Source organism: Hemitrygon akajei, chromosome 17, assembly GCF_048418815.1.
Source record: "Hemitrygon akajei chromosome 17, sHemAka1.3, whole genome shotgun sequence".
Lineage (NCBI taxonomy): Eukaryota > Metazoa > Chordata > Chondrichthyes > Myliobatiformes > Dasyatidae > Hemitrygon > Hemitrygon akajei.
In genome coordinates, this window is record NC_133140.1 from 88812356 (window position 1) to 88831586 (window position 19231).

Below are 19231 nucleotides of genomic sequence, written 5' to 3' on the forward strand. Positions count from 1 at the left end.
TCTCCCTTTAAACTCTTCTTGCTGTTCTCACTGGCTGATGTCCACGCGCTTGCGCAGTCGTGCCCCAATCAAACTGCTGAAGAAATTTTTAAAATCCCTGCTTCCTGTCACCTGCTCGGTTTCCATAGTACCTAGTATGTAGAATTTTATTAAATGCCTTAGCGAAGTCCATATAAACTGCCTACCACCCTCCTGTCATCAACATACTCGGTTACCGTAGATTCCGGACTACAGAGCGCACCTGATTAAAAGCCGCTGGCTCTAATTTTAGAAATAAAATCAATTTTTTTACTTGTAAAGGCCGCACCGGATTTTCGGCCGCAGGTGTCCCACGTTGTAATATGAGATATTTACACAGAAAGATATTACACGTGAGGATTTTTTAACTTTTAATTAAATCCATATGGTAACAAAAACAAATACATATTGCAAATGCTTTTTTTCGAACCGTGCCCGTAACGCGGCTACTTTTAAATATACGTTGCGTATACTTCTTTACTGAACAACATTCCAATATCTCCTAACGACTGGTAAAAAATATATATACTGCAGCCTACCAGGAAAAGTTATTGATCGCCTTTAACTTAAAAGCAGCGTTTTGGCTCCGCCGCTCCCCCCCTCCTTTCCGTTTATCGCAAACTGGTATCCCACAAGACGCGGCGAAACCGGGTGTGACGTCATAGCATCCCGCGATGTAGTACAGAAAACAAATATAGTTAAAACTCTTCTAACTTTAACTAGAAAATGAATTACTAAGCGAAAATATTATAAACTAAATAACTGCCATAAAGGCAGCACAATGCTTTTCTTCGAGTGTTTTCCATGTTGATGAGGGTGAGTACAAATGACTGATTTACAATAATTTAATTGTGAAAGTGCGCTTGATTTATCGTACAATTTCATTGGACCTCTGTGAACTACTCATCAATTTTATTGGTCTACTGTTACGAGGCAAAATGTTTACGAGGCAGCATGAAAAAAAATAATGCATTAGCCGCTCCGTATTAAAGGCCGCAAAGTTCAAAGCAGTTCAAAATGTGGGAAAAAAGTAGCGGCTTAAAATCCGGAATCTACGGTACTTTAAAAAAATCCAGTTCTAACTGGTGCACAAAGCTATGTAGACTGTCCCTAATCAAATCCCTCAGAATGCAGTAACATAACATGCCAGAGATGTTAGGCTTATTGGTTTGTAGTTCCTGGGTTTTACTGTGCAGTCCTCCTTAATTAAAGGTACAACATTAGCCACCCTCAGGACGCACAAACAATATTTTCTAAAGCATAGTATATCAGCCAGACAGGATGCACAGTGAAACCCCCCCCCCCCCCCATCAAGTTACTCAGGCGATGTATTTGTTTGGGTTACCTGGAGAAATCGGTGTTAGCAGAGCATTGCATTTACAATGGGCAGAGGACTGACTGAGGTACAAAACTACTGTGCCATGCCAATGGCTTTTAGCACCGCCTGGTAAAGGAAGCCATTGAAATAAAACTAGAGGAAACGAATTTTTACAAAGACAAAGGTGCAGCGCTAAGGAAGAACTGGAAGGCAAGGTGGAAGAGCAGAAACCTGATTGGATGAGAACTAAGCAATCAGGAGGGACAGACTATGGGGGGGGCGGAGAGGGGTGTATAAATACCTCCAGATTAGACATGCCCGGGCATCATCAGTGATGAAGATGGCAGAGTTTGTCATTGAAACGTCGGTTATAATCGATACCTGTACCTGGCTGGAAGCCCAAGAAGTGTTTATTCATCCTATACACTGGGAAATGCAGTAGATCACTTTTCTCTTTTTCTGTAGTACAAACAGTAGATTACAGCATCCTGTTGAGACTGCATTTAGAATATTGTATACAGTCTCATTGTACAAAGAAGGTTATCTTTGTGATTATTGATTTCTTGGATCTTGGATTGGTCTTACAAGTTCAGAAAATGAAATGTGATATTGTTGGAAAAAATCTTGTTGGTCTTGACAAGGTGGGTGCAAAATTGGTTTTCTTTGGCAGGTGCAATTATGGGTCAGTTTCAGAAGAGGATATTTTATCATCTTAAGTCCATCACTGCTACTGGGGCAGAAGTCACTGACAATAGCTGGCCAGTGTCCTGTAGCCAATGGAAAATCCTTCCTCTCGCGGGGTTGAGGTCTTTGGAACCTCTGGCGTTTCTATAGCACTGGGTTTTTACGATACGGTGTTTCTAGCCTCCTGCCCAACGCTCCTTTCACAGCCGGATTTAGGACCATTCATGGTGGAGTTAGGACATTTTATACATATGTTAAAAACGAGAGGGTAGCTTGAGAGAGGATAGGATCACTCAAGAACAAAGGAGGAATTTTTTGTGCCTGAAGCCAGAAGAAAGTGGTGGCATAGTAAACAAGTATTTTGCATTAGTATTTATTAGAGAAGGACATGGAGGTAAGTGAGATCAGGGAAGGTATTCTGATATTCTAGGGCATGTTGATATCAAGGATGAAAAAGTGTTGTATCTCTTGAAGAGTTTTAAGGCAAATAAATTCCCTAGGGCCTATTGGAATCTGTCCCAGGTTGAGAGAAGCAGGAGCTTGCTGAGCTTTGACATGGATTTTTTTATTCTCAATCCTCTGAGGTCCAGATGAATGGAGAATAGCGAGTGTTGTTCCTCTGTTCAAAGTGGAAAATGGGACGAACCAGGAGAGCTGGACGTCTGTGGTAAGGAAATTATTGGAGAGGATTCTCGGCGATAGAATATTCGCACATCTGGAAAAGTAGAGTCTTATTACGAAAAGTCAGCATGGCTTTGTGCACTGGAGGTTGTTTCCCCTGGAGACTTCAGGGGTGTGGATTGGTCATATTGGAAAAGCACTTCTTGGTATCACTTAAAAACAAAAGCACTTCTTCCAAACTATTCAAGCCCTTCAAAGTCCTGCAAGAGGTTTTTTTTTTGGTATGTGAAATCATCAAATTATTATAGCTTAGGACTGAGCAAATAGCATAAACTCAGAACTGAGCTGGCAGCTGAAAACTGGGCACCCATGTTTGTTCTAAGGGCCATGAGCAGTGGTAGGAGTGCATTCCATCAAACTGTAACTTTAAAGCTGGTATCATTGGCAAATGTTGTGAAGTTTGTTGTTTCGTGGCAGCAGTACATTGCAATACATAGTACTAAAAAAACTGAATTGCACATGGTATGTGTGTGTATGATACAGGTGGCCCGTTTCTCAAACATTCCTTAAAAATATTGCTGTTATTTCAGCAGAGAATTTGCCTGTCCCCTGATCAGTTCTTCATATTGCTCAAGTCTGCTCCGTCATTCTATCATGGCTAATTTGTAATCCCTCTCAGCTCCATTCTCCTGCCTTCTTCCTGTAACTTTCAACTCCCTTACCAGTCAAGACCTCATCAGCCTCCAGTGACTTGGCCTGCACAGCTGTCTGTGGCAATGATCTTTACAGATTCACCACACTCTGGCTAAAGAAATTCCTCCTCATCTCTGTTCTCAATGGATGTCCTTCCGTTCTGAGGATGTGCCCTCTTGGTCCTAGATTTACCCCTCCACAGGAAATGTCCTCTCCAAATCCTCAATCTAGGCCTTTCAATACTCAATAAGTTTCAATAAAACCCCGCCCTAATTCTTTTAATCTCCAGCAAGTGCATGACCAGAGCTATCAAATGCTCACCATATGTTAATACTTTTATTCCTGGAATCCTCCTTATGGTCCTCCTCTGGACTCTAATGCTGGCCTGTAAAGGGCCCAAAACTGCTCTCAATACTCCCAAGTAAAGTGTGACCAATGCCTTATAATGCCTCAACGTTACATCCTTGCTTTTATGAGAGGTCCTCTCAAAATTTATGTTAAGTTCTCCGCTGCGCATTCAAAACTAGTTCTGCTGATTCTTGCTCAGATCTATTCACAGTTCTTTTCCAAAAGTATGTAGATTTCCTCCATCTAAAGAATAGAAGTTATCCTTTATTGCTTCATTTAATGAGCGTCACCACGTCACCATGGATTCCCTTGCATCTTAACTTTCTAGATCAGCCTTACCATGAATGTCTTGGTCATGTGCTTTACCTTGTACTTTAATTTCTCTGAGCTACAAAGGAATTCCACACCAGACTTACATTTCCCCTCCCTTCCCATTTCAGATCAACTCATTAACTCATCCAACTACCACTACATCCGTGTCAGCCACTCTTTTCGACAGCCCCTCAGTACCTTTCATCTCCCCCCCACCCCCATGCTCTGTCACCTTACGCTTACACTCTACACCTGATACTTACACTGACAGTCACTGTGCTACTGTTCCCATATGCTCTGCTGCTACCTAGATGAGTTCCTCTTGCCAGGACTCTGTCACTTTATTATTTTCTGTCAGAGTCATCTTACGTACAGATACTCCTGCACCTAGTGTCACTTTATCTATAGTCCCTATCAAACATATTCACCTCCTCCCCCCCCCCCCAAGAAGTTTTCATGTTTTATTGTCTTACAACATTGAATCACAGCGGATTTCATTTGGCTTATTTTGACACCGAACAACAAGGAAAAGACCCTTTCACATCAAAATGAAAACAGATCTTTACAAAGTGATCTAAATTAATTAAAAATATAAAACACAAAATGATTGTATAAGTATTCACCACTTTTATTATGACACAGCAAATTATCACTGATGCAGCCAGTTGGTTTTAGAAGTCACATAAATAAGTTAAATGGAGATCAAATGTGTGCAGTCAAGGTGTTTCAATTGACCATAGTAAAAATACAGCTGTATCTGGAAGGTCCAACTGCTGGTCAGTCCCCTGGCAAAAACTACACCGTGAAGGTACAGTCTCAATGGGCCAAACTGCCTGTCACTGTGTTGTAATGTTCGAACACTCTCTGAGTCAAGAATTGCCGTGCTTCCAGTGTCATTACAGCACTGTCATAACTTAAGAGTAGTATGCTAGCTTGTACTACTTTGGAATGTGGGGGCAAACGGGCATACCCAGAGGAATCCCATGCAGTGACAGGGAGAATGTACAATCTCCTTACAGACAGTGGCAGGAATTGAATCCTACTATACTACCATGCTGCCCCAAATGTATTGATATATTAATTGGCCATGAAATTACCACTAAAGTAAGTTAATTGGAAAAGCTATCAGAGGGATTGATAGGTATATATGAGAGAGAATATACATTAATTGGCCATGAAATTACCACTAAAGTAAGTTAATTGGAAAAGCTATCAGAGGGATTGATAGGTATATATGAGAGAGAGTAAGAGAAATGATGATAGGATTGGTTCCCTGGGAGCTGGCATGGAACTAGTGGGCTGAATGATTCCAATTGTCATTTAGGGGTATGACCGAAGATAGTCCCACAGTCCACCACACTAAAGCCTATGTGGTCTAACTATAACCTTCTGCAGGATATTTTGTGAATGCTTTCTGAAAATCCACTTGCATCACAAACTCTGCTATTCTGCAAACTTCATTTTCAAAAAATTTGAATTTATTAAATATGATCTCCCTTTCATAAGTTCTTTCTTTGAAGTACCCTGTTAAAACTTACATAGAATAGTACAGTACTGGAACAGGCCCTTCAGCCCATCATATTTGTGCCAGTTATCATGCCAAATTAATCTAATCCCATCTACCTGCACATGGTCTATGTCTGTCCATTCCCCACCTCTTCTGTCTGTCTGTCAGTGTAAAAACAGTTTTGTCATAAATTTTCTCAAAACTTCCCCCTTCTCATTTTAAAGCCATGCCCCCTGATATTTGACATTTCCTCCCTCACGATTCTATAACCTTGTATCAGGTCACCCCTCATCCTACACTCAAGAGAAAATAATCCCAGCTTTGTCCAATTTCTACTTGTAGCTAATACTTGATCGATTCCAGCATTTTCTCTGCCCTATTAGGCTCACTGATCCATGGTCCCAGTTTATACTCTCTTCCTTAAGCTTATAATTACCTTGAAACTGATGTAGAATCTGGAATCTTGAAAGATCAATTGTGCATTCACCATTTCAAAAGTTGCTATCCCAGGCTACAGGTCATCAGTTCCTGGGAAATTGTTGCTCTTCAGCACCAATAATTTCTTCAGTAATTATATTTACTAGAGATGATTTGTTGTGCTGAATCATTCCAGGTGAGCTCCTCCATTATTTCCTGCTGTCCTTGAGGCACTCTAAGGTTCCACTGTAGCACAGTAATTAGCGGGACCATATTACAGCATGTGGCAGCTCTGAGTTCAATTCCGATGTTATCTGGAAGGAGCTTGTATGTCCTTCACATGAACACATGGGTTTCCTCTGAGTGCTCCCACGTTCCAAAGACGTGCTGGTTAATCACTGTAAATTGTCCTGTGATTAGGTTAGGGTTAAATAGATAGATTGCTGGGTTGGGCTAGAAGCTCTTGTTCCATGCTCTATTTCTAAATAAATAAATGTTTGCAGGTCAGGGGGCGTGCGGTTGGTAGTTTGGCGGGTTGTGTGCGGCTGGTAGCTTGGGGGCAGGGGCGTGCGGCTGGTTGGGGCAGGAGATGGACAGGTTGGTAGTTATGGGGCAGGAGTAGGCAGATTGGTTGTTTGGTTGGCGGGGGGTGTGGTTAGTTTGTGGGGCAGACGGTAGGCAGCTTTGTTTGGGGGTGGGGTTAGGCAGGTTTGTAGTGATGAGGGTGGGTGGTTGGTAGTTTGGGAGGGGATGGGTGTATTCTCACATACGCAAAAGAAGGTTTCTCTGGATTAAATTCCATCTCTCCATTTTAGCCCAACTGACCAGACCATCATCTCCCTGGTGTCGAAAGCTTTCCTTCTCATTGACAGCCACATGGCCACTCTTTTCTCAGTAGCAAACTTCATCCTTGAATAAATATCTATATATATATATAAAAAGCAAGGCTGAATTGAACTCTGTCAATCTTCACTGGTCACAGCTTTCCAGAACCAAAACACAATCAATCATTACCCTTTGCTTCCTGCTGGTGGAGCAGATTATGCTCTTCCTTGGATTCCCTGGGTTTTTAAGTCTGTGACTAATCTGTTATGTGGGAGCTCATCAGTGCCCTTGGTAAAAGCTTTGGGTAAAAGCTCACCAACCTACCCAGTTCTCTCAATAAATTAATCAAGCAAGTAGAGTGTGGTTTTCCCTTCACAAATCCTGCTACCTCAGCTTAACTCATCTTTCAAAATGATGCATACACCTCTTAGAATGGATTACAGTAATATGTCTGCTGCTGAAGTTATACTGTTTGACTAGTAACTGCTTCATTTATGCATTCTTCTCTCATGAAAGGAGAGTGTATTAACTGTCCTGAAAAATACAAGCACTATTTCTGTAGCCAGACAGTTTGAATATGGTTGGTGTCTACAATTTCCTATTCTAATTGCCTAGGGTAAATTTATCTTGGCTTGGTAGTTTATCTACTTTTAAAGTTGATTAAACCTTTTAATACAGTCGTTGCTGTCAATAAGCATTAAGTAATGGAAACATAGAAAACCTACAGCAAAATACAAGCCCTTCAGCCCACAAAGCTATGCCAAACATGTCCTTACCTTAGAACTACCTAGGCTTACACATAGCCCTCTGTTTTTCTAAGCTCCATGTATCCATCCAGGAGTCTCTTAAAAGACCCTATCGTTTCTGCCTCCCCCAATGCCACCAGCTGCTCGCTCCACACACTCACCACTCTCTGTGTAAAAAAAAAAACACTTACCCTTGACATTGCCTCTGTACCTACCTCCAAGCACCTTAAAACTATGCCCTCTTGTGCTAGCCATTTCAGCCCTTGGAAAAAGCCTTTGACTATTCACATGATCAGTGCCTCTCAATATCTTGTACGCCTCTATCAGGTCACTTCTCATCCTCTGACGCTCCAAGGAGAAAAAACCAAGTTCACTCGGCAATTCTGATAAGGCATGCTCCCCAGTCCAGGCAACATCCTTGCAAATCTCCTCTGCACCCTTTCAATGGTTTCCACATCCTTCCTGTAGTGAGGCGAGCAGAATTGAGCACAGTACTCCATGTGGGGTCTGACCGGGGTCCTATATAGCTGCAACATTAACTCTCCGCTCTTAAACTCAATCCCACGATTGATGAAGGCCAGTGCATCGTATGCCTTCTTAACCACAGAATCCACCTGCATAGCAGCTTTGATTGTCTTATGGACTTGGAACTCAAGATCCCTCTGATCTTCCACACTGCCAAGAGTCTTGCCATTAATGCTATATTCTGCCATCATATTTGACCTGCCAAAATGAACCATCTCACACTTATCTGGATTGAACTCCATCTGCCACTTCTCAGCCCAGTTTTGCATCCTATCAATGTCCTGCTGTAACCTCTGACATGCCTCCACACTATCCACAACACCCCCAACCTTTGTGTCATCAGGAAATTTACTAACTCATCCCTCCATTTCCTCATCCAGGTCATTTATAAAAATCACAAAGAGAAGAGTTCCCAGAACAGATCCCTGAGGCACACCACTGGTGACCAACCTCCATACAGAATATGATCTGTTTACAACCACTTTTTGCCTTCTGTGGGCAAGCCAGTTCTGGATCCACAAAGCAATGTCCCCTTGGATCCCATGCTTCCTTTCTTTCTCAATAGACCTTTCATGGAGTATCTTATCAAATGCCTTGCTGTCACTATGTCCTTAATTAAGTCTTTCATATATTTAGAACATTTTTAAATGTTTTTTCAAATCATGCCCTCATTTTAATTTCACTTTTAATATTTCGCTCCTATATTAATAGTGCTTGGTAGCTCATCTGGGAGAAGAAAAACTGTGATTTCATGCCTTTGCTGCCTTATGGCTGTACCCACTCATGGGGAAGGCTTTGGGAGTAAACACAGAGGAAAGATAAAAGGAAACACTGAGGAGCTGATTCCCTCAGGCAGTCCTATGTTGAGTTCAACACTTACTGGCAATGCCTGCAATGCTGCTGATGCCAGACTGTGTTGGTCTCTGTCATTCCTTTGGATTTATCAATTGTGTGGAGAAGGGGAGCTTGCTCTCCATATTGTACTGCCTTGGCTTGTGTATCATGTAGACAGCTGGGACACAACATACATGGTCAACCCCAACCACAGAAGGCTTCATGTGCAGTGTTTCTCTTTTTGCCTTGGCTCACCTTACACCATATCATCTGGATGTTCTAACGTTGGCAGTACCACATTTATTCATCCTGGTTCTGTTTAATGCCTTCTATTGATTGGAGATTGATTTACCATTAAGTAGCTGTTATGATTATATATTTGCTAAATCATTTGGATTAATACAATTGGTATTGCCTCAACTTGGAACTTCCAATTTACATACCATTCCAACATTGTCACTGGTCACCATCTTCAAGCTGTTTCCTGAACACATCAGGAGTGCCTTTCCTGTTACTGCCCATTGATTCAAGGTAGTTCATCACCAGCTAGAAATAGTTCATCATGTGATGATTGAATAAAAAATTTCCAGAGAATTTCTCTTAGTCATGAAGCAGAACTAATTCACTGGATTTTGAGTAAGCAATGATCTCCCTCCAGCAGAGTACTGATGAGTGAGAGGGCCAACATAACTCAATCTGTCCTCTGCCCCTCCCCTGTGTGTTCTAGTGTGGGCGACATTGGTTATGAGAGTTACCATACATATCGGACAGTTTTTTCCAGCCCTTCTGCTTAAATTGCCCTGTTCCTCCCCAAATGCTGTGTTATTTTGCCATCTCTGTTCACTATTCCAGAAGAAGCCACTCATCTGTTACACAGGCATGCTGCTAAAATTGGTGGTGGAGAAACATGTCACAACAGGGGATGAGCAGACCATTTAGTTTCATGTTGAATGCTTTAGTGAAATTGACCCATGATTGCCATGTGATAGTGCATGGGAGATCTCAATGCACTAAGTTGCCAAACTCCTCTGTACTCTTTGCAGTGGCTGTTATTCACCACCTCTCCAGGTGCACAAGATAATAAAAGGCATAGATCGAGTGGACAGCGAGAGACTCTTTCCCAGGACGGAAATAGCTAATACTAGGGAGCATAGTTTTAAGGTGATTGGAGGAAATTATAGGGGGATGTCAGAGTTTTCGTTCTTTACTCTGAGAGTGGGTGCATAGAGTACCGAGTAGTTACAGAGGCAGATACATTAGGGGCATTTAGATAGGCACATGGATGAAAAAAGAGGGTTGCGCAGGAGAGAAGAGTTAAATTGATCTTAGACTAGGTTCTAAAGGTCGGCAAAACATCATGGGCCAAAGAGCTTGTACTATGCTGTAGTGACCTGTGTTCAATCTACCCAAGCAGCATTGAAACCTCAGCCACAGGTTCCAGACTGGGAGGTACAGTTATTGCCAGAACACTTGGTGGTGCAGGTATCTTACATACCAAAATGTACAAACCAGAGTTTGTACTGAGCAGGGGAGACACTTGTATGTCTAGTTCCAGAAAGCAACCAGCCTGGATTCCCACTCCTGATGTCCTGATCAAAGTGTAGTAAAGTGTTGTTCGCAGGTATTAGGTGAAGATCTAAATAGAGCCCCTCATTAGCTGTGTTGATGGTGTAATCCTGTGCACAGATGGCAATGGTGGAAGATTGACATATTACAGAACCACCAAAGTTACAATAAGGAACATGTTTTTATGTATTACTAACTTACTGTTAGCTCACTTTTATACATTGCAGGATGGAAACTACAGCTCAATTAATTTTTTTTCTATCTTGTCCTTAGACCTGATCCCTATGCAACTCCCTACTATGAGCATGAGGCTGAGCGATATTGGCGTGGTGGACAATATGAAAACTTCAGGGTCCAGTGGACAGAGGCAGATTATCACTACAGGGTAAGCACTTTGAGAAGTTCATTATATGCTATTGAATGCATTCCAACCTGATTAATTTGTTGTAGTTTTGCTCTTCTTTTCACAATTGCAGTCAAAATTCTGAAATTGACAGTGAATAGACTAGCCAAGGAATTGGTTTGCCAGAACTGCAAAGAGATTATGGTTGCTCATTGTGTCATTGGATGTTCCTGCAATAATACAGGGCCATTTGGCTCTTCCTTGTTTTTGTTCTGGAAGATTTGTTTAAATATAATCACCGTTGCAGTGTTTCCATAGCCTGTTCCCTTTTAGTATTTATCTCTTTCCTTTCTGAAAGTTTGCACTCATTTTTTTTTTTAACCAGACTTTATAGGCAGAATATTCCAGATCTCTTGACTTGCCATGAAAAATAATTATTATCCCTCTATTACCAAACGGTACCTTAACGGTATCCCTTAGTTACAAAGTTTTCTCCCGCATTCCAAGTATGCAAGGGTTACTAGGTTAATTTGGCAAAATCTGCTCATTGTGCAGAGCCTGCTACAATGCTGTATCTCTAAATAAAAAGAAATTCTGTATACCATTAGAGTTAATTTCATACATGGCTTCATAGAGCTACTTGATCATGAATTTCTCTTTAATTTTGCACTGAAGAAAACAGTCCCAACTGCTTAACCCTTCTCAAATTAAGTGAAGTTCCTTATCCCTGAGCTATACAAGTAAGTCTTCACCTTCCTTCTCAGGGCTTTGTGGCATTTCTGTCCACATGAAAGAAAATTAAATCTTCTTTGTGGAGCCTAATTGGTCCGTATTAGCATAACTTATTTTTTGCTTTTGTGATTTGTCTCTGTTAATAATCGCGATAGCCGTGTATACTTTCCTGGGAGTAGCCTATTCACAAGGCCTAAGCTAGTAGTGGTAAAGCCCTGTCAATGGGAACAACTTTCCACAATACGTCCCATTTTTATTGGCTTGTATAATTCTGCCTTCTATTCAAAGCAAACAGTTTAATCTGTTGCTATATCTATCCTTGCAACTGTAGTTGTCTACAGTTATCTTCACAAACCCCTGGCGGATCCTCCAATATCTCCATTTACCTGCTACAATGACTCAACTGGAGTTATGCTTGAGGCCAGATCTGTGCTTTATAAAAGGTTCACATGATGTCTGTCTGCTGTACTCCATGCTTCTGGGGATAAAGAGTTCTGTTTCAACCTGTTTTGCTTCTTTCAATGAATGGTGTGTACACAGGTACCCCCAGAAGTAAAAGATTATGGTCATTACCCCTGTGGTTTTCTCCATGCATAAGATTATAGGATACATTCCTTCTAGAATGTACAAGACCATAAGATATAGGAGCAGAATTAGGCCATTTGTCCCATCAAGCCTGCACCACCATTTCATTATAGCTGATCCAATTTTCCACTCAGCCCCATTCTCCTGCCTTCTCCTTATATCCCTTCATGCCCTGACCAATCAAAAGTCTATCAACCTTTGCCTTATATATACATATACAGGAGCCTGTAGCAAGGAATTCTAGAGATTTGCCACTCTCTGGCTAAAGAAATTCCTCCTCATCTCCATTCTAAGAGGATGCCCCTCTATTCTGAGGCTGTGTCCTCTCGTCTTAGACTCTCCCACTATAGGAAACATCCTCTCCACATCCACTCTATCAAGGCCTTTCACCATTTGATAGGTTTCAATGAGGTCATCCCTTGTTCTTCTGAGTTCTTGTGAATACAGGCCCAGAGCCATCAATCTTGTGAACCTCCTTTGAACCCTTTCCAGTTTCAGCATATCCTTTCTAATATAAGAGGCCCAAAACTGCTCTCAATACTCAATATTACATCACAGACAAGAGAAAATCTTCAAATGACGGAAGTTCGAGCAACACACACAAATGCTGGAGGAACTCAGCAGGCCAGGCAACATCCAGGAAAAGTACAGGCCGAAACTCTGGAGAGAAAAGGCTGAAGGGTAGATTTAAAAGATGGGGGGAGTGGAAAGAGGAACACCAGGTGATAGGAGAAACCTGAAGCGGGAGGGATGAAGTAAAGAGCTGTGAAGTAAATTGGTGAAAGAGACAGAATGCCACGGAAGAAAGAAAAGAGCACCAGAGGAAGGTGATGGGCAGGTCAGGAGATGAGGTGAGAGGGAGAAAAAGGTTGGGAAATGGTGGAAAGTGGATGGGGGCATTACTGGAAGTTCAAGAAATCCATCATGGGTACCAGCCTTCATAGCATCCAAAACATCTTCAAGAAGCAGTGCCTTAGGAAGGTGGCATCTATCATTAAGGTCCCACCACCCAGAATATTGCCACTTCCACACTGTTATCATTAGGAAGGAGGTACAGAAGCCTGAAGTCTCACACTCAGCAATTCAGGAAAAGCTTCTTCCCCTCTGCCATCTGATTTCTAAATGGACAATGCACCCATGAACACTACCTCACTACTACTTTATTTCTGTCCTTTTGCACTACTTATTTTAACTTAACTATTTAATAGACATGTGTACTTAGTGTACTCGGTCTTTTTAATTTATTTATCATAGATTTCATTGTACTGAATCAGAATCAAGTTTATTATCACTGGCATGTGATGTGAAATTTGTTATCTTAGCAGCAGTTCAATGCAATGCGTAGTCTAGCAGAGAGAAAAATTAATAAATAAATAAACAAGTAAATCAATAAAGTATATTGAATAGATTTTTAAAAATGCAAACACAGGAATACTGTATATTCAAAAAAATAAGTGAGGTAGTGTCCAAAGATTCGATGTCCATTTAGGAATCGGATGGTGGAGGGGAAGAAGCTGTTCCTGAACCGCTGAGTGTGTGCCTTCAGGCTACTGTATCTCCTACCTGATGGTAACAGTGAGAAAAGGGTAAGGGAACTGGAGGTGCAATTCGATGACCTTCATCTAGCAGGGAAAGTAGTGAGGAGGTGATAGAAAGCAGCTACAGGCAGGTAGTCACACCAGGACCTCGCGATACAGATAAGTGGGTAACAGTCAGGAGAGGGAAGGGCAGGAGTCAGAGGCTGGAGAGTACCTCTGTGGCTGCCCCCTTAACAATAAGTACTCCTGTTTGAGTACTGTTAGGGGGGACAGCCTACCTGGGGGAAGCAACAGTGGCCATGCCTCTGGCACAGAGTCTAGCCCTATGGTTCAAAAGGGTAGGAAGAGGAGAGGATGGCAGCAGTGATAGGGACTCTATAGTTAGGGGGTCATACAGGCGATTTTGTGGATGCAGGAAAGAAACGTGGTTAGTAGTTTGCCTCTCAGGTGCCAGGGTCCAGGATGTTACTGATCGCGTCCACCATATCCTGAAGTGGGAAGGAGAACTGCCAGAGGTCATGGTACATATTGGTACCAATGACATAGGCAGGAAAAGGGAGGAGGTCCTGAAAACAGACTTCATGGAGTTCGGCAGGAAATTGAGAAGCAGGACCACAAAGGTAGTAATCTCGAGATTACTGCCTGTGCCACGTGACAGTGAGTATAGAAATAGAATGAGGTGGACGATAAATACATGGCTGAGGGATTGGAGCAGGGGGCAGGGATTCTGACTTCTGAATCATTGGGTCCTCTTTTGGGCAGGAGTGACCTATACAAAAAGGATGGGTTGTACTTGAAACCAAGGGAGACACTGCTCCCTGAAGATGTCCTGGGTACTTTGTGGGCTGGTACCCAAGATGGAGCTGACTAGATTTGCAACCTCCTGCAGCTTCTTTCGGTCCTGTGCAGTAGCCCCTCCATACCAGACAGTGATGCAGCCTGTCAGAATGCTCTCCACTGTACATCTATAGAGGTTTTTGAGTGTATTTGTTGAAATGCCAAACCTCTTTAAACTCCTAACGAAGTATAGCCGCTGTCTTTGCCTTCTTTATAACTACATGGATCTGTGTGGACCAGGTTAGATCCTCAGGTTAGATCTTGTCACCCAGTGTAACACTTGCCCAACAGGCTGGTATATGTCTAGGGGGAAAAAGTCCAGCCACTTACCAACCCCACCTCCCGTATACACAGGTGCTGTGGGAATCAAGTTAATGCCGTGTCGCACACACAATATCAAACTCACACCAGATACCGTTATGGAATATACTTTAAAGATTTTACTAAAACTAAATGAGTACTAACAATACAGTGTATATGAAGGAAAAGGCGCCAAACTTATCAGAGTTCAAACACGTGGAAATCTGCAGATGCTGGAAATTCAAACAACAACAACAACACACAAAATGCTGGTGGAACACAGCAGGCCAGGCAGCATCTATAGGGAGAAGCACTGTCGACGTTTTGGGCCGAGACCCTTCGTCAGGACTAACCGAAAGGAAAGATAGTAAGAGATTTGAAAGTAGTGGGGGGAGGGGGAAATGCGAAATGATAGAAGACCGGAGGGGGTGGGATGAAGCTAAGAGCTGGAAAGGTGATTGGCGAAAGTGATACAGAGCTGGAGAAGGGAAAGGATCATGGGATGGGAGGCCTCAGGAGAAAGAAAGGAGGTGGGGGGAACACCAGAGGGAGATGGAGAACAGGCAAACGACTAAATATGTCAGGGATGGGGTAAGAAGGGGAGGAGGGGCATTAACAGAAGTTAGAGAAGTCAATGTTCATGCCATCAGGTTGGAGGCTACCCAGCCAGTATATAAGGTGTTGTTCCTCCAGCCTGAGTTTGGATTCATTTTGACAATAGAGGAGGCCATGGATAGACATATCAGAATGGAAATGGGACGTGGAATTAAAATGTGTGGTCACTGGGAGATCCTGCTTCTTCTGGCGGACCGAGCGTAGGTGTTCAGCGAAACAGTCTCCCAGTCTGCGTCGGGTCTCACCAATATATAAAAGGCCGCACCGGACGCAGTATACCACACCAGCCGACTCACAGGTGAAGGAGGAAGTGTAAGGGCAGGTGTAGCACTTGTTCCGTTTACAAGGATAAGTGCCAGGAGGGAGATCGGTGGGAAGGGATGGGGGGGACAAGCGGACAAGGGAGTCGCGTAGTCTGCTCTCCGCTCCCTCCGCACCAATCCTAACCTCATTATAAAACCTGCTGATAAGGGGGGAGCGTTGTTGTCTGGCGTACTAACCTCTACCTGGCCGAGGCACAGTGACAACTCTCTGATACCTCCTCTTATTTAATGAAATGAGTGAAACCAGTTCATGGGGATATCAGGACCTGCGATCATCATGTTAACATTGATGAATATGTGCATTGGTGACTGGCTATGTAGAAAAATGCATTGAGGACATTACCATATTTTTTAAAACAAAATATAATTTATTCAAAAATAAAATTATGTATAATAAACCATTCAATGACTCTCAATCCTTTAGACATTTCCACTGTATTCTATACATTTCCACACTTTTTGCCACTCACATGGCACTCTGTTGTTTCATCTTTACACACCATTGTTGAGGGGTATACTCCCCGCCACCCGACCCCTCCCACCCCTACAGGAGAAGAACCCTAAACTGTGGTCCTTCCCCACCGGGCTCTTGCAGTGGCTGCACCAAGTTTCAGTGCGTCCCTCGGCACGTACTCCTGCAGCCGAGAATGTGCCAGTCGGCAGCATTCTCTCACAGACATCTCCATGTGCTGGTAGACTATCAAGTTTCGGGCCGACCAAAGAGCGTCTTTCACCAAGTTGATGATCTGCCAGCAGCACCAGATGCTGGTCTCCGTGTGCGTCCCCAGGAACAGCCCATAGGTCAGAAAGTCCTCTGTTACGCAGCTGCTGGGGATGAAGCGTGACACTAGCCCTTTCATCCTCCTCCACACCTTCTCCGTGATCTCACAGTGTGCAAAGAGGTGGGTCACTGACACCTCCTCATATTTAAACACTACATGGACAGGGCAAACATGAAACCATGGCCATCTGCAGATGTTTGTGCACTGTTTAGGGATTGGGACACTGCGTTCAGATCGGGATCAGACAATTTTAGGGTCGGTGAGAGCCACACTCTTCTGTGCCATCGGGAAGGCAAAGCATACGTACCCACAGAAAATCCACGGATGTCTTTGGGGCACCAGGGATACATGGCACTTGTGACAACGTATACAAACCATAACTGATTACTAGTCCACCCTGCATATCAACAACAGCAATACTTTCCTTCCTGATAAGCTGAGTGCTTTCTGTGTGTAGTTTGACCAAATGAATGATGTGACTTCAAGGAAAACTCCCTCTCTTCCTGATTAACAGGCTCACTGTCTAGCTGTAGCCAAAGTGGGATAAACCAAGACACGGTAAACCCAGCTCAGCATTTAACACGATCACCTCTCAAAGGCTGCTCGGTAGACTGTTTTCATTGGGACTCAACACCTCTCTCTGTAACTGGATCGTGAACTGGTTGACAGAAAGACCCTGGTCTGTCCCAGTTGGCAGCAATATCTCATACTCTATCACGCAGAGTGTTGGGCCTTCCAGGGCTGTGTGTTCAGTCTGCTGCTGACTCATGACAACACTGTCGGATCCAGTCAAATTGCATCATCAACTTTGCTGATGATACCAGTGGTTGGCCTCATCAGCAACAATGGTGAGTCAGCGTACAGAGTGCATGAAAGACAACCTGAGTCTCAGCATGGACCATACAAGATGATTGCAGACTTCAGGAGGGCACAGGTCAACCGCTCGCCATTGTACATCAATGGTTCTTCTGTGGACAGTGAAGAGCACAAAGGTCCTTGGTGTGCACATAATCAATGATCTGAAGAAGGTTCTCTGCATGAAACATTGACTGTTTACTCTTTTCCATTAATGCTGCTTAGCCTGCTGAGTTTCTCCAGCATTTTGTGTATGTGTTGCTGTTGATTTCCAGAATCTGCAGATTTTCTTGTGTAACAGGTGATCTAACCTAGACTCACAGCACCTCTATAATCAAGAAGGCTGTGTTTTACTATATGCATTTTGAATTATATTTTATTAACTTATTTTCACAATAACATTTTGGTTTATGGGCTGTGTGTGATATATGTTGTGTGGCTGAACCATGGTCCTGAGGAGTGTTGTTTTGTTTGGTTCTATATATAGTACTATGCAAAAGTAGCCTGGATATCTAGGAATTTTACACAGTACTGTATTTGTCAACGTGGAGCAGAGTGAGTTTTTTAAAAAATCTGGTGGGAGCAAAGGATGTTGGGAATGGCGGGGGTGGAATGCCATTGTTGTGAGTGGGCCAGTGGTGAGAGTAGGAGTGTCAGGCTTTGGCTTAAAGGAGGCTTTGACTTGAAAGAGGCATTGCCTCTGGGTAAGCTTCTGTTAAGGTTCCCTTTTTTACTCTTACTGCACCTACTGTTGTAAATGGCCGTTGTGTGTTCTTCATGTTTAATGTTGGGAGTCCTGGGAGACCCAGGGAGCTATGTCAGCTACTGTTTGGAGGCCTGTATATAACTGCCATCAGGGTGTTTTTACCCTTGCAGTTTCTTAACTCAGCTCACATGGATTCAAGATATCTCAGGACCTAGGCCATAACAAGTGGTATAATACTGCACCTACCATGGATAAAGTGATGATTACCAGATGAGAGTTAAAAAAAAAAGATGGTCTTGAATATCATTTCCATGTGGAAGAGTGGTTTTCTTTACGATTGTAGCTGTGACAGAAACTTCTAACAGAGCTGTTGATGGTAAAGGTCGCATTGTAGCATCACAGTAAACACAGTACTTTACCTGGTTCACTTCTTGCTGCTGTCTGTAAGGAGTTTCCCCCGGGTGCTCCAGTTTCCGCCCACTTTCTGAAGATGTACAGGTTAGTAGGTTAGTTGCTCAAAGGGTGTAATTGGGTGGCAGAGGCTCATTAGGCCTAAAGGGCCTGTTACTGTGCTGTATCTCGAAGTAAGTTAAGTCACTTTTATTGTCATTACGACCATAACTGCTGGTACAGTACATAGTAAAAATGAGACGACTTTTTTTCAGGACCATGGTGTTACATGACACAGTACAAAAACTAGACTGAACTACGTAAAAAAAAAAAACTACACTAGACTACAGACCTACCCAGGACTGCATAAAATGCACAGAACAGTGCAGGCATTACAATAAATGATAAACAAGACAATAGGGCAGTAAAGTGTCAGTCCAGGCTCTGGGTATTGAAGAGTCTGATAGCTTGGGGGAAGAAACTGTGTCACAGTCTGGTCGTGAGACCCCGAATGCTTCGGTGCCTTTTCCCAGATGGCAGGAGGGAGAAGAGTTTGTATGAGGGGTGGGTGGGGTCCTTCATAATGCTGTTTGCTTTGTGGATGCAGCGTGTAGTGTAAATGTCTGTAATGGTGGGAAGAGAGACCCCGATGATCTTCTCAGCTGACCTCATTATCCGCTGCAGGGTCTTGCGATCCGAGCAATTTCCGAACCAGGCAGTGATGCAGCTGCTCAGGATGCTGTCAATACAACCCCTGTAGAATGTGATGAGGATGGGGGGGTGGGAGATGGACTTTCCTCAGCCTTCGCAG

The 19231-nt window shown here is 43.1% G+C and overlaps 1 protein-coding gene across 2 annotated transcripts in view; it reads left to right on the forward strand.

The window, feature by feature from the left end:
• The window catches only part of zc3h18 (zinc finger CCCH-type containing 18), a 293021-nt gene that overhangs the window by 69792 nt on the left and 203998 nt on the right, over positions 1-19231 (forward strand). For both annotated transcript variants that reach the window (XM_073070500.1, XM_073070499.1), the window contains exon 8: positions 10688-10799. In XM_073070500.1, the coding sequence (XP_072926601.1) occupies positions 10688-10799 (112 nt within the window). The remainder of the gene's footprint in view (positions 1-10687; positions 10800-19231) is intronic.